Source organism: Manacus candei, unplaced genomic scaffold, assembly GCF_025592945.1.
Source record: "Manacus candei isolate 608988 ecotype Guabito, Panama unplaced genomic scaffold, ASM2559294v1 h1tg000069l, whole genome shotgun sequence".
Classification (NCBI taxonomy): domain Eukaryota; kingdom Metazoa; phylum Chordata; class Aves; order Passeriformes; family Pipridae; genus Manacus; species Manacus candei.
The window spans coordinates 263,743-277,324 of NW_026138117.1; the positions used below are offsets into that span (position 1 = coordinate 263,743).

At 39.8% G+C, this 13,582-nt stretch overlaps 1 protein-coding gene across 1 annotated transcript in view; it reads right to left on the reverse strand.

Moving 5' to 3' along the window:
- LOC127479702 (granulocyte-macrophage colony-stimulating factor receptor subunit alpha-like) overlaps positions 1–13,582 on the reverse strand; it is a 29,574-nt gene that overhangs the window by 4,129 nt on the left and 11,863 nt on the right. The window contains exons 7-10 of the mRNA XM_051806996.1: positions 6,991–7,120; positions 6,724–6,899; positions 5,272–5,411; positions 949–987 (exon numbers count right to left, since the gene is read on the reverse strand). Coding sequence (XP_051662956.1) covers positions 949–987; positions 5,272–5,411; positions 6,724–6,899; positions 6,991–7,120 — 485 coding nt within the window. The remainder of the gene's footprint in view (positions 1–948; positions 988–5,271; positions 5,412–6,723; positions 6,900–6,990; positions 7,121–13,582) is intronic.

Consider the following 13,582-nt stretch of genomic DNA (forward strand, 5'->3'; position numbering starts at 1 on the left):
GAAAATATGCACTTGCCATTTACCAGTGAAACTCTTAAGAGACTATGAAAGCATTGTATGTTAAAGTAGACTGCTGTTCCAGAGCAAAAAATAAATGTATTCATGTTTATTACGTATATATATATGCAACTGCGTATCTCAAAAACAACCTGACACTCACTAAACTTTTTACATTTAGAATCTTTTTATCTTTTACACTGTAAAAGTATATCCTGTGGTTTCTTATGATACAGTTTGATTTATTGATAATTTCCCTGAGCACAAAGACAGAGACAGAAAAACATCTTGAACTGTGTTCTTTCAATACTACCATTCATGCTACCACTGAGTGATTTGAGGAATAAGCTGTCTGCATTGTACCTCACCTGCCTTGGTCTTTGCATTATGACTTTTCAGGAAAAGCATAACTTTCCTGCCAAACCTGTAAGTAAGTAGAAGACTGCAATACTTAGTGTTATTACAATTTATTGAAACACTCTTACTCTTGGAGGCCCTCAGCACAGAGATGGGATGTTAAAGCTGCACTGATTAGCAGGAGGTTCAGCATACTTGCAGACACCCTCCACCCAAAGGGCTTTTGTGGTCTATGCTTTTCATAAACAAAATGAAATTCTTAGGAGCTGTTTTATGTTTTCTCCTCTGTGATGTGTAACTTCAAATTCTGTTCCAAATATTTGAGAGGAAGAGTAGACAAAATAATGCAAAATAGAAGTTTTTTTGAAAATACTTACAGAAAAACAATAAAGTTCTGCTCTTGAATGTATAACAAATGATGTATATCATGATGATTTAGCAGTTTGACACATTCATGAAATCTATAAATAAGGGTCCCATAAAGCATAGGGCACTGAACACATACTGATTTAAAGGCATTTGCATACTATTTACTTTTCACGGTTGACTATGAAACAAATATGTATTACTGATTAATAGAACAAGCAGACTCACTTGTTTAAAAGCATATTTGGGCTTTCCTTCAGGATTATCCTGTAAATTTAGAAAAAAACGAAAAACATTATCATTGCTTTTTTGTGTTTTGATAATAAGTAATTTTTATCTACTGTCCTGTTTTTCTGCATTCTTTTTCTTGTCTACTTGACAATTTGTTCAGAAGAACTAGTAATTTATCCAACATTTAGTATCTAATATCTAACTAATCCACAATGCCAAGTTTATATAGTAACTACTTCTGCTATGAAAAAATATTTGTTTTCCTTGCCATTGCAGTTGAGATACAAATCTTGTTTCAGATTGGTGATTAAACTCAAACACAAGCAAATCAGACCTGAATGAAAACTGTAACCTTATTCTTACACACACCAGGAAAAAAAGGAAGATAAAAATCTGTGAAATAAACTTTTAAGTTTGCATCTAATTTTTTAATTATACAATAAATGTCACTATATGTAATTGCAAATACTATGTAAATATTGTTTTCTTTTGGATGAAAATATTTGGGAACTGACAGGGATTCACAGTTATTTTAGGCTGCCCTCCAACTACATTTTTGACAAGTAGAATAGAATATGCTCTTTCTTTTCTGAATAGCCATAATAACTAGTGTGTAATGTGGTGACCACACACAACAAATGACTGCAGACTATATAATCTCCATTAGGCTACCAGAGTTATGTATTTTTGTAATTATTTTGAAATACTCCATTTTAAAACAAAACTAAATTTATCCAGACTTGTTTTATGAAATAATTGCATGCATGCTCATGTGGCATCTGAACATGAGACTGTTCAGCTTGGAGTTGAGAAGGCTCCAGGGAGACCTTACAGTGCCTTCTAGTACCTAAAGGGTCCCTCAGGAAGGCTGGAGAAGACTTTTCACAAGGTACGTAGTGATAGCACATGGAGGTTTGACCTTAAGCTGAAGGACCGTAGGTTTAGATTAGATATTAGGAAGCAAGTATTTACTGTGAGGGTGGCGAGGCACTGGAACAGGTTGCCCAAAGAAGTTGTGGATGCCCCATTCCTGGAAGTTTTCAAGGCCAGGCTGCATGGAGCTCTGAGCAACCTGGTCTAGTGGAAGGTACCTCTACCCATGGCAGGGGTTTGGAATTAGATGATATTTAATGTCCCTTCCAACCTAAACTATTCTAAGATTTTATAAGGCAAGCTGCTGTCCATGACAGCTTCTAGTACTTGCAAACAAGCTACCTTATGCACAGAGATCAGTCTAGGTGAAAGTATAACAAAATGCAGTTCCAGAAGGACAATTGGTCTTTTGCAAACTTTAGAAGAGAGACACCACAATTAAAAAAAATAGAGAAAATGTGTATGATAGTTAAAAAGAACTCCTACAGGGAATGATGCCACTGATCAACAGACCTGACTTTATGGAGGTCTATTGCTTACCAGGGGCCAGGATCCAGGATGCTGCATAAGGACAGCCAGACTTGTCTGGCTGTTGAACCTCTTGCTGCTCTTCTGTGTGGACACCAGTGATAGGCCTAGGGGTAATCTGAAAGGTTTCAAGGGTGATTGTAGATCACTGGGGGGATGGTGAAGAGCAGAAAGTCCAGATGGTGTCTCCTCAGTCCTTCCAGTGAGACCAAAAGGCTTGAGCAGAACTGCAGTTATCCAGCAAGTCAACACCTGGCTGAGTAACTGGTGTTATAGGCAGGGTTTTGTCTTCTACAACCTTGGGACCCTTTTTGAGAAACAGGGGCTACTGAGCAGGCATGGGATACATTTCACCAAGGGGGGTGATAGTGTCCTTGAAAACAGGCTTGGTAACCTGGTCCTTCTGCTGTGTATAAAGGAGTGCCTTGTATGCATAGAGCTCTGTCTTGAATGATGAACCAGTAAGATAACTTGTGAGTAGGCAACAGAGAACAGACCAGCACAGATGTTAATGTAGTAGGTCTTTGTTTCAGATCATCCGATCGAGAAAAGGAAGCAGATTGGACCCTCTTCAGGCAGCTTGAGAAAAATACAGCCATAGGCCTTGGTATTCAAGGGAAAGCATTGCAACTGGCAGAGGTCAGTTTTATCCTGCCACCTGGACCAAACATACAGCCACATGGTTTTTTTTGAACACATCCAGGCATGGTGAATCCATCACTTCCCTGCTCAAATGCCTGACCACCCTTTCAGTGAAGAAATTTTCCTAATATCCAGTCTAAACCTCCTCTAGTGCAACTTGAGACCATTTCCTCTTGTCCTATTACTTGTTCCTTGGGAGAAAAGATCAACCCCGCTACGACATCTTTACAGACAGGTGTAGAAGGCATTAAAGTCTTCCTCCTGAGCCTCCTTTTCTCCAGGCTAAACAACCCTAGTTCCCTCAGCTGCTCCTCATAAAACTTGTGATTCAGGCTCTTAACCAGCTTCATTGTCCTTCTCTGGACACACTTGAATGGTCCATTTCCGTGTGCAGAAAATCAATCAAGTGTGCCAGGTGAGCATTGCAGGACATGAAGCTTGAGTCTGAGCTCAGAGACAAAAAGGAATTATTCAAAAGGTAGAAGAATGGATTTGGGAGAAATACAAAGATATCATCCGTGTATATAGAAATAGAGTCAAGAAAGAAAAAGCTCAGCTGGAGTTAAGAGTAGTGAGGAAAGTGAACACAAGAAAGTTTTTTATGAGTTCATTGACATTAAGAAAGGTTAAGAAGAAAGCAGACCTGTTACTTACAGAGTTGGGGGAAACTAGTTACAAAGGACATGGGGGAGGTATTTGGTGACTTTTTAGCTCAGTTCACTGGTGAGGTTTGCCTTTGGGTTTCCCAGATATCCTGATCTATAAAGCCTTAAAAAAAACCCCATACCTGAAGAAGAAACATTTTTTCAGACATGAAAAAATACGATTGAAATTATATTACTCATGAAGTTATCTTTTTTTTTTTTTTTTTTTTTTTTTGTGTGCATTTGCTCCCAATGCAAATAACTTCAGTTGTGAAAAATAAAGTTTGAAGGCCGACTGTAGTACAACATTTGTTGGTCATAGTGTATTGGTAAAGAAATACAAGTTTAGACCAGGCAGTGGTAAAGCAATAAATTTTGCAGAAGAATTTTTTATGGATAAATCCTCCAAAGACATGATTATAGCTGCATCTTATAGTCTCAAGGGAGCCTATGCTGCTCAATTGCTGGAGTAATTGTTGGACCTTGACATAATTAATAAAGTGAAAACTGCTACTTATTATTAAAAAAAGCTCAGAAGTTCAGACAAGGTGTGAAATTCAATATTCTTTATAAAATGAATATAAGTCATATTAAAAAGATGTTAAAAAGTGTGTATAACTTTTTTGCAATTGACTTTTATTCCAGTGCCACATGGAGTTTTCAATAAGGTTTCTTTGTTGCAATAGCCAAGTAATTCAGAGGAATATTGCTGTTTCATTGCAGTTAGTTGGGCTTGCAAGAAAACTCATCATGAAATAGCAAGCTCAATCCAGACTAAGAAATTCCAAATTTCAGAAATCTAGGGAAGGCCTTCAATGAGCCACTAAGTGACCAAATCTGGTAGTAGTTCAGGAAGGTTTTTCCTTTGTAGTCACTGTCTGCCACCCTGTGGTCTTTTGCCGCAATTATACCACAGTTACAGCTGTTTACATATGCTCTAGCAGCGGAACACAGCAAGCTCATTCCTTCCCAATTGTTGCAAAAAGACTTATAAGGTCAAGGTCTTGAATTTCTGTAGCTTATATCATTCCCCCAGTAACCCGTGCTTAATCACACTGCCTTTCTACTTTCTCTCACATTTATTTTCCTTTTATTTAGGGTTATGAATCTTCAACAAGTGTGATGCTTATATCTGGGTAAGCTATTTGCATTTCATATATAGAGAAATTCACCTCCATCAACTCAAACTTGTTAAGTGAATGTATATTTCTCTTTTCACTATTTAAAGCCCAGCTCTGCCCTTTCACAGCTATGCAGTCACTACTGGAAAGACTCCAATCCAGGGCAATTCCAAGAGGTTTTACTGAAAGAAGTGCTTTTTCTCAGTGTTGTCACAGATAAAGCTGTGATATGTTCAAATCTTGATTAACCAAGTTTCTCCTCTGGGACTGTCTCCGTTACGTAGTATATCTCCAGCAATATCTCACTCAAGAGAGCAGGAATAAAAAAAAGAATAAAAGGTGGCAGTATGGCATAACAGGATCCCTGAGAGGCACAGCCACCAAGGAATATGGTGCTGCATGTGAGGAAGACTGCACCATACAAGAGAAACTGATTTTCTTTTCACCCATGTGTACTGGTAAATGCAAACATATGAATTATTGTTAAACATGGGTGAAGAAATTCCTCTTACCTTATACTTTATGTTGATTTCATATTCAAAACACTTGTCTTTGTTAGAGTGACTTATTTGGGGTCGTTGCCATTGAATTATGCAATCATTTTTATTTTCATCACAGTTGACAGTGATATTTGATGGAGGCATGAGCTTTTCTGAAATGACACAACCAAGAATCCAAATGATTAAAATCGCTTGACCCCTTTTTGCTTTGATGAGAGTAAAATTACAAGTAACACCCCTATGAAGGAAGATACTCTTTTGTATCTATTTTTCTTAGGACTTGTCAGAAATAGTTGGAAGACCAATGTTTTCTAAATCATGTCCACAGGATCAGAAAAAAAAAAAGAAATTAAGCCAGGGAAGATGATATAGGAGCATGCACAGATACAAACCCCTTTCATTTTCTAGATGAATAAAGTAGAGTACTGTCTTTTTTCTGAAAGAATGTTTATAACTGTGGATGAACTAGCTGCTGCTAACCCAGAGTAAGTAAGAAGTAAGACATTCAATACACTTTTTTGTCTTTAAGCCTCCTCACAACAATGCTTCTGTCACATGATGGTGTTGGTTTCTTGATGTTGTGAACTATACAGTTTACTCCCCCCTTGCAAAAGAAATAGCCATACAAATTTAAGAAAGACACTTCAGTTTTAATAATTTAGGCAACTTTTTCATGTATCTCCCCTAACTTCATAAGCAAAAATATGAGGACCTTTATATTTTGATCATTGCCAAGGACTTAATTATTGGAACAGCAAAAGACAGTCACTCACAGCAGAAAGGGTGACAAAAGGCTGGTGCAGGAAAGCTTAATTTCAGCTAGATTACTACTTCACATCAATCTTTAGGGACAGGCCTGGCCTATTTGTGATGGGCTACTTGGTCAAAGAACAGTCTTGTTTCATCTGCGGTGAGTAACATTACATTTTGAAGACAATACCAAAACCAACGTGACAATGCCAATGAGACTTTACCACAGTAGAAGTAATTGCACAGGACACTTTCAAGTAGAGCACTACATGTGAAAGCTCTGTTGTATGTGTATTAATTAATTTAATCAGGGCTATGGTGCCACTCTATGTCAACCCCACTGGCAATGAAAAGCAGAAATCTCCGCTCAAATAAACTTCTAGAAAGTCTCCTCTGTTGAAAAGCATTTGACCATCACTGAAAGGACATCAGGGGAAAGTACAGTTTTTTAAGTCTTGTGAACCTTCCTTGAGAAAAACCTAAAACCAATAAGGGTAGATTGCTAAAGAATCTGAGCCAGATTGCAGCTGTGGAGCTTTCTTGCTTAATTTCCCTCATTGCTCTTTTGCTTGGGCAATAGCTTTTCTTGAAGATGCCACAGTCTATTACTTTCACCTCTAGGTGAGGCAGGGTTCACGATTCCTTCTCAGGGATAAATACTCTACTCTTCTCATGCAATATTGAAAATAAAGACAAAATAAATTATTTACTTACCAATTTTATACAGTTCAATGTACTCATCATAGAACTGGATCAGGGAGTCTTTGCTAGACCCATTAACTAGGAAGTAAGCTTTTTCAATCTCTATCCTCACATTTTGGAATCTACATCCCACGTTTCTGCCGTTTTCATCTTTAATGTAAAGCTCACATTCCATCTGCCCATCATCTCTGTGTAAAGCAAGGTATTTTCATTAAACACGGGGAGTGTGATGTGTTGAATGAGAATTCAGGCTTCCCTGACTCAAGCAGACCTACTTACTTTGAGTTCTGCCAGTAGAGAAAATACTGTGTATCTGCTGGAGCACCCCTTCCTGCCTGCCAAGTGCAGTTCATGAGGCAAATGTTATAAATCACACAGGAGAAATTTTCAATGGCTGACCCATTCATGCCTGCAAATAGAGGAATATCTGTGATGAGGAAAAATCCTATGACTCCTCCAGTCTGGAGGATCATGGCACATGCTTAGCTGTGTTAGACACCTGCAAGTCCAACTAGTTATTACTTGGGTTAGGAATGACATATGTCATTCTGGGTACTAACACTGAAGGATATTTTCACTGACAGACTCAATGAAGAATTTTTTGTGGATAAATCCTCCAAAGACATGATTATAGATGCAACAAAACAATTTGTGTGCTGATTTGTAAAGCTGGTGATCTCAGGAGCACTGCATAAACCTTGCAGACATATATTTGGTGGATACTATATTAAGGTCTAAAGATTGATTATCTGTCTGCTGTATACAAAGTTTAGGATTAATAGATGTCAGGCAGGTGGGTAAACAGCTGCAAAAATAAAACATCAAAATGGGTCACATCAGTATCATTCAACTCAAGTTACCCAGTATATAAGTTTGCTGAGGGTATTAGTTCTTTGCTTTCAAGGATATAGATTAGATACAAGGAAGAAAACCTTCACTGTGAGGGCAGTGAGGCACTGGAACAGGTTGCCCAGAGAACTTGTTGCACCATCCTTGGGAGTGTTCAAGGCCAGGTTGGTTGGGGCATTGAGCAACCTGATCTAGTGGAAGGTGTCTCTGCCCATGGTGGGATTGGAACTAATGATCTTCAAGGTCCTTTCCAACCCAAATCATTCCTTGATCATAATTCTATGATCTAGGAGCACTGTCTAACTTCTACAAATCCAGTATCAAATCCAGTAAAAAAATAAAAATTGTGTCTAGGACCTTTCTTAACAGGCAGCAGGTACTTTATTTGCAAAAAAACTCCCTCCATTCAACTTCATTCCATATACTCCTCTGACACCTTGTTATATATTTGCCTAGGATATCCTCTCCAGTCCCGGACTTCCTAAAGTCTCAGTGAATACCTCAGCAAACAGAACAGTTGGAAAGAAAAAGGTAGACCTACCTTCTATTTCAAAATGTCTTTATTTCGTTTATCTTTCTGTCATAGTCTTCAGGTTCAGAGAAGATGGAAAGACTGTATTTTAGAGGGCTGTATAGCTACAAAAAGGGCTGTCTCCCTCCCTTGTGTTTGGGGAACTGTCTTAGCATCGGAAGTGTTGCAAAATACAATGTTCATCACTTCCCTCCTGATTCATAGCAAATTTATGTAAATGCTTAACTCATGATTGCATATAATGCTAACAAGCAATTAGCTTGTTAAATTTCCCTTTCTGTTTTACAGAGTATGCTGCTGCTTGGGAATCCAGCAAATGCATAAAAATATTTTCTTTTATGTGTATTTCTCTCTAGCTTTAAGCAATACTGAGAAGTACAAAGCATCTCTCAATATAAGACATCTCTGGGGGATGGGGGGTGGGGGATGGGAGTTCCCCATGGAAGGCACCAGGACAAGACCTAGCAGCCCCATCCCATCCCACCCCCAATCCAGATCAAGGGGACCCAGGGCAGCCCCAACCCCTGCAATCAGGCACCTCCTTTGGGACTGGGGTGGGTCATGGGCCTGCAGGTGTGCCTGGCTCAGTGGGGCCCATGGCTGGGTGGGGCAGGGCTGTGAGGAGCTGGAGACTGTCCCTTCTGTGGTGTTGCTGATGGACCGGAGGGTCTGAGAGGGCGTCCTGGGCTCTGAGCAGGGAAGATCCGGAGGACTGGGTGGCAATAGTCAGGTCTGTGGGGGCACTCAGGAAGATGACAATGCAAATTACAAAAGTTCTTTAAGTGGAAAAAGAGGATTTCAAATCTTGGGTATGAATTTGTGCTGGTTAAACCTTGACAGAAATCTTCAAATAATATAGATCACTATCAAAAACTGTGATGTGGATTTGCCCTCAGTCCATTTCTCCAAGTATGAAAAAAGCCAAACCACAAACCACTAAAACAGACAGAAATTGCAGGTAGTAAGCATCCAAATGCAAATAGCTACTCAAGGCCCTGATGCTGAGCGTTTGTTACCTTCTCATGTCATAGCTGTGCATCTTCTAAAGAAGAAGGTTATTATAAACAGTATAAAATGTCAAAAGTTCCCTTATACCCCAAAAGGCTTTGCTTCACAGAAGAAAATGTAATTTACTAAATATGGAGATTTATAATCCATGTAAAGTAATTTTATTTCTTCACATGTTGAAATTGAAGCATCACTAGAAAACATGACATTTTCAAACAGCAAGGTATGTCAAGATTTTCCTCTTAAAAACAGGCAGATCCTTTCTGCTTGGAGTTAAAAATATAGGAGAGAGAACAGCCCATGTACTTCTCTACCACTCCCATTTCTTGGCTACTATATTTGGAAAAATTCACCTGCTGCCCAGCACCCTTTCAGGATGCTCCAGGAATTGCTTTTTTAAAAATCCCCCAGTCATTCCTATCCCACTGAACATATAGTTCATATATGTCAGCTATTCATACCTAACTGAGATAGAGATATTTCCAAGAGAGGAAGCTAAAGATAGTGCAGTGCTGACTTTCCTTGGGGACTAAAAGGCCTACTTTCTAGAGACCCAGAAATGAGTCTGATGAGTATTTCTGCTTCCTTGATTCCAGCTAGAGTGTGGATTGATGACTGAAGAGCTATAAGTGGGCACTTGTTTTCCAGGTTCGTTCTCTTACATTAATTGTAAATGTTAATTATACTGAGTTGTCACTGAGACCAGCCAACACCATATAGTGGATATCTGACCTGCTTTCTTCTCCACAACTCATATATTATGAAGGGAACAAGTGTAGCAAAGCAAGATGTGGTGGGTTCCTGGGGCTGGGTTTTGGTAGCGGGGTAGGGGGTTACAGGAGTGGCTTTTGTTAGAAGTTGCTAGAAACTTTCCCTGTCCAGTGGAGCAATTGCCAGCCAGCTCCAGGGCATGCTTCTTGCCACTGGCCAGGGCCAAGATAATCAAGAGTGATAGTAACACCTCTGTGATAACATATTTAAGAACAGAAAGTTGCACAGAAAGAATTCCAGTCAGGGAAGAGCAGAGTGAGAACATGGGAACAACAAAGTAGACACCAAGGTCAGTGCAGAAGGAGGGGCAGGAGGTGCTCCAGGCACCAGAGCTGAGGCCCCTGCAGCCCGTGGTGCAGACCATGGTGGAGCAGCTGTGCCCCTGCAGCCCATGGAGGACCATCGGGGTGCAGAGACCCACCTGCAGCCCATGGAGGAGCCCATGCTGGAGCAGGTGGATGCATGAAGGAGGCTGTGACCCTGTGGGAGGCCCAGGATAGAGCAGGGTCCTGCCAGAGACCTGCAGCCCGTGGAGAAGGAAGCCCACACTGGAGCAGGTTTTTCTCGGGTAGGACTTGTAGCCCCTGTGAGGGACCAACATTGGTACAGCTCTTTCGTGAAGGACTGCACCCCAGAAACAGCAACTGACTATAACCCCCATTCCTTATCCCCCTGCACAGCAGGAGGGGAGGAGGGAGAACATTCAAGGAAGGAGGGGTGGGGGGAAGGTGTTTTTAAGATTGTTTTATTTCTCACTCTTTGGCTTTTATCATGTTAGTAATAAATTTAATTAATATCCCCACTTTGATTCTGTTTTACCCATGAAGGTGATCAATCACTGACCTCTCCCAGCTCTTATCTCAAGTCATGAATCCTTTGCTGGTTTTTTTTTTCTCTCCTCTGTCTAGTTGCAGAGGGGAGCGAGAGAGTGGCTTTAGTGGGTACCTGGTATCTGGCCAGGTTCAACCCACTGCACAAGTCTACTCATATTAGAAACTTTTTGACTTCAAAATTATTTTCTATCCAAAAAAAAAAAAAAAAGGGGAAAAAGTACCTGCTCACATGAAGTACTAAAAGAGCAAGGAATGTGCTAATAGAGCCAGGCATGAATCAAAAATCAATCTGTTAAACAACACGGTATGATTGTGTTTGTGCATTTGATCATGTCTGTTAATGACTATTTTGTTGATTGAGGAGATGAACAACTCACTTTGAACATCCAGAACTTAAAAAACTCCAGTCATCCATAGAGATGAGAGAATCATGAGAGAATCAACAATCATGAGAGAATCAACAGAGCCTGACCTTGGTCTTTTGTGGTTTCAGAAGTAAAAGTCTAAGGCAATGGTGGCTTTATAAGGACCAATTCATTGACATTCACTCTCTTTGTGTGCTAGTAGAGAATAAAAATGTGACAAAGTTTTTCTGAAGCACAGTTATGAAGCTAAGAGTGGGAATTAAGAGCAAATAGATGGATATTCTACCAAAAAGTAGATTTAGTCAAAGAAGCAACTCTTTTTGGTAAGAATCACTATGACTATCCCTATCATATTATAGATGTCAACAGAAAAAGCAAGTGAAAGCTAAGATATCAGGTCTGGGCCTATGACAGTAATTCAGAGGAAAAAGCAGTCCATTGTCCAAAGTTTCAATGTACTTGCAGATTAAAGAAATTCCATACTTATCCATGTGGGTATTTTTTGAGCACTTACTGTGCTGTAAAGACAGAAGAAAGGACTTCTGATCACAAAGAATGAAAAACCCTACAGTGTGCTGTGTTCTTCTCTTTGGAAGAAAGTACTCAATTTTGTGTGGTGGTAACATTGCATTTTGTGTGCTCTCTCACATTTTATATCTCTGCAACAAAATGAAGAAGACTGAGTTTTAAGGATTTGGGTACTTTGTTTTTAAACTGGAATATACTGCGGTAGAACAATCCAAACAGCCCATAAAAAAAGACAGTGGTATTACTGCAGAAAAGGGAACTGTTCTATTTAGGGGATTTCTTTGCTTGTCTATATTTAAGGCAAGTCTTTACCTACAGCTTTCAAAAATGCAAACAAATTAAAAAAAATTAAAAATTCCCAAGCAAAGCTGGTGTTACTGCTGGTGTTACCAAAGTCTGTTATCTTTCAGAGGCCAGAAAACTAGTGTCGAGTAGCCTCTCTATGATCCAGAAGCTGTCCACTTCTGATGCAGGTGCTTTTATCTTTTGGCAGTTTGAGCTTAAGTAGAAGGATCCTCCTCTGATTCTTCTTCCAAAGGATATTCAAAAGAAATTTTTATTGAAAACTTATTTAGAAACACAGAACCATAGAAAAATTTAGTTTCAAAGATGATCCCTTGAAGGTAATCTTGTCTAGTGGAATTTTATCACCCTGAGAGGACTTTATTTACCGTGAGAGTATTTCAGCTACTTGAGATGACTTTAAGCATCCTGAGACTTGATGGAATTGAGAATCAGAGAATATCCTGAGTTGAAAGGGACCCACAAGGATCATCAAGTCCAGCTCTTGATCCTGAAGAGGACAGCCCCTGGAATCACGCCATGTGCCTGAGGGTATTGTCCAGCTTCTTGATCTCTGGCAGACTTGGTGCTGTGACCATTTCCCTCGGGAGCCTGTTCCAGTGCCCAACCTCCCTCTGGGTGAAGAACCTTTTCCTAAAATCTAACCTAAACCTCCCTTGACACAGCTTCATGCAGTTCCGTCACCACAGAGAAGAGGTCAGTGCCTGTCTATCTCCCCTCATGAGGAAGTCATAACTGCAATGAGGTCTCCCCCCCCTTCTCCAGGCTGAACAGACCAAGTGACCTCAGCTGCTCCCAGTATGGCTTCCCCTCTAAGCCCTTCTGCATCTCAATAGACCTTCATTGTGTGCTTTATGTCTTTTTACTATTGTGGTGCCCCAAGCTACACCACGGTGAGGCCACATCAGTGCAAAGCAGAGCGGGACAATCCCCTCCCTCGACTGGCTGGTGATGCTTTGCCTGATGCCCCCCAGGACACAGTTGCCCCTCCTGGCTACCAGGGCACTGCTGACTCGTATTCAACTTTATTCAAATGGAAGGTCAAAATTGATGGGTTTTTCTCACATCTCCTTATTAATTGGAGGATTCAGGATGTGATGCTTCTATTTTATCCAGGTGTTATAAACCCACCCAACTAGCCTGTACTATTTGCAGCTAGCAAGTAGCAGGCTTCTGCTGGAGAGTTTGAAAGTTCCATTTCCAACATTTCCCACTCCACACATATACACATAATTATCTGCTACCTGTTAGAAATCACATATTAAGTGATTTTTTCATCTAACACAGATATGAAGGGATTAAGAATGGAAGGAAATTTTTGGTTTTATAAATGTCAGTGAGCAACATGCTGTGCTAAGGGATGTAGCAACACAGATTAAAGGCAACAAGTGGACTTAGAAAACTATATCATGAGCTCTTTAATAATACCATTTTGTACGAGCAAATGATCTTTCTTAAGAGGTTTAATCTTGGCTAGTTTTCAGTAAGTTTTCATACAGCTGACAAATTTTTATTCCTGATCACAGTATCAATACAGTTGTACCTTTTTCAAGACACTGAACCCCTGGAGATCCTGAATAAACCCCTTAAGTTTCGTTGTTCTTCTTTTGAATGGTGTTGGAAAATATTATAATAACTTCCAAGGCAGTACTGAAATATTTTTGCTGAAACACTGCAGTATT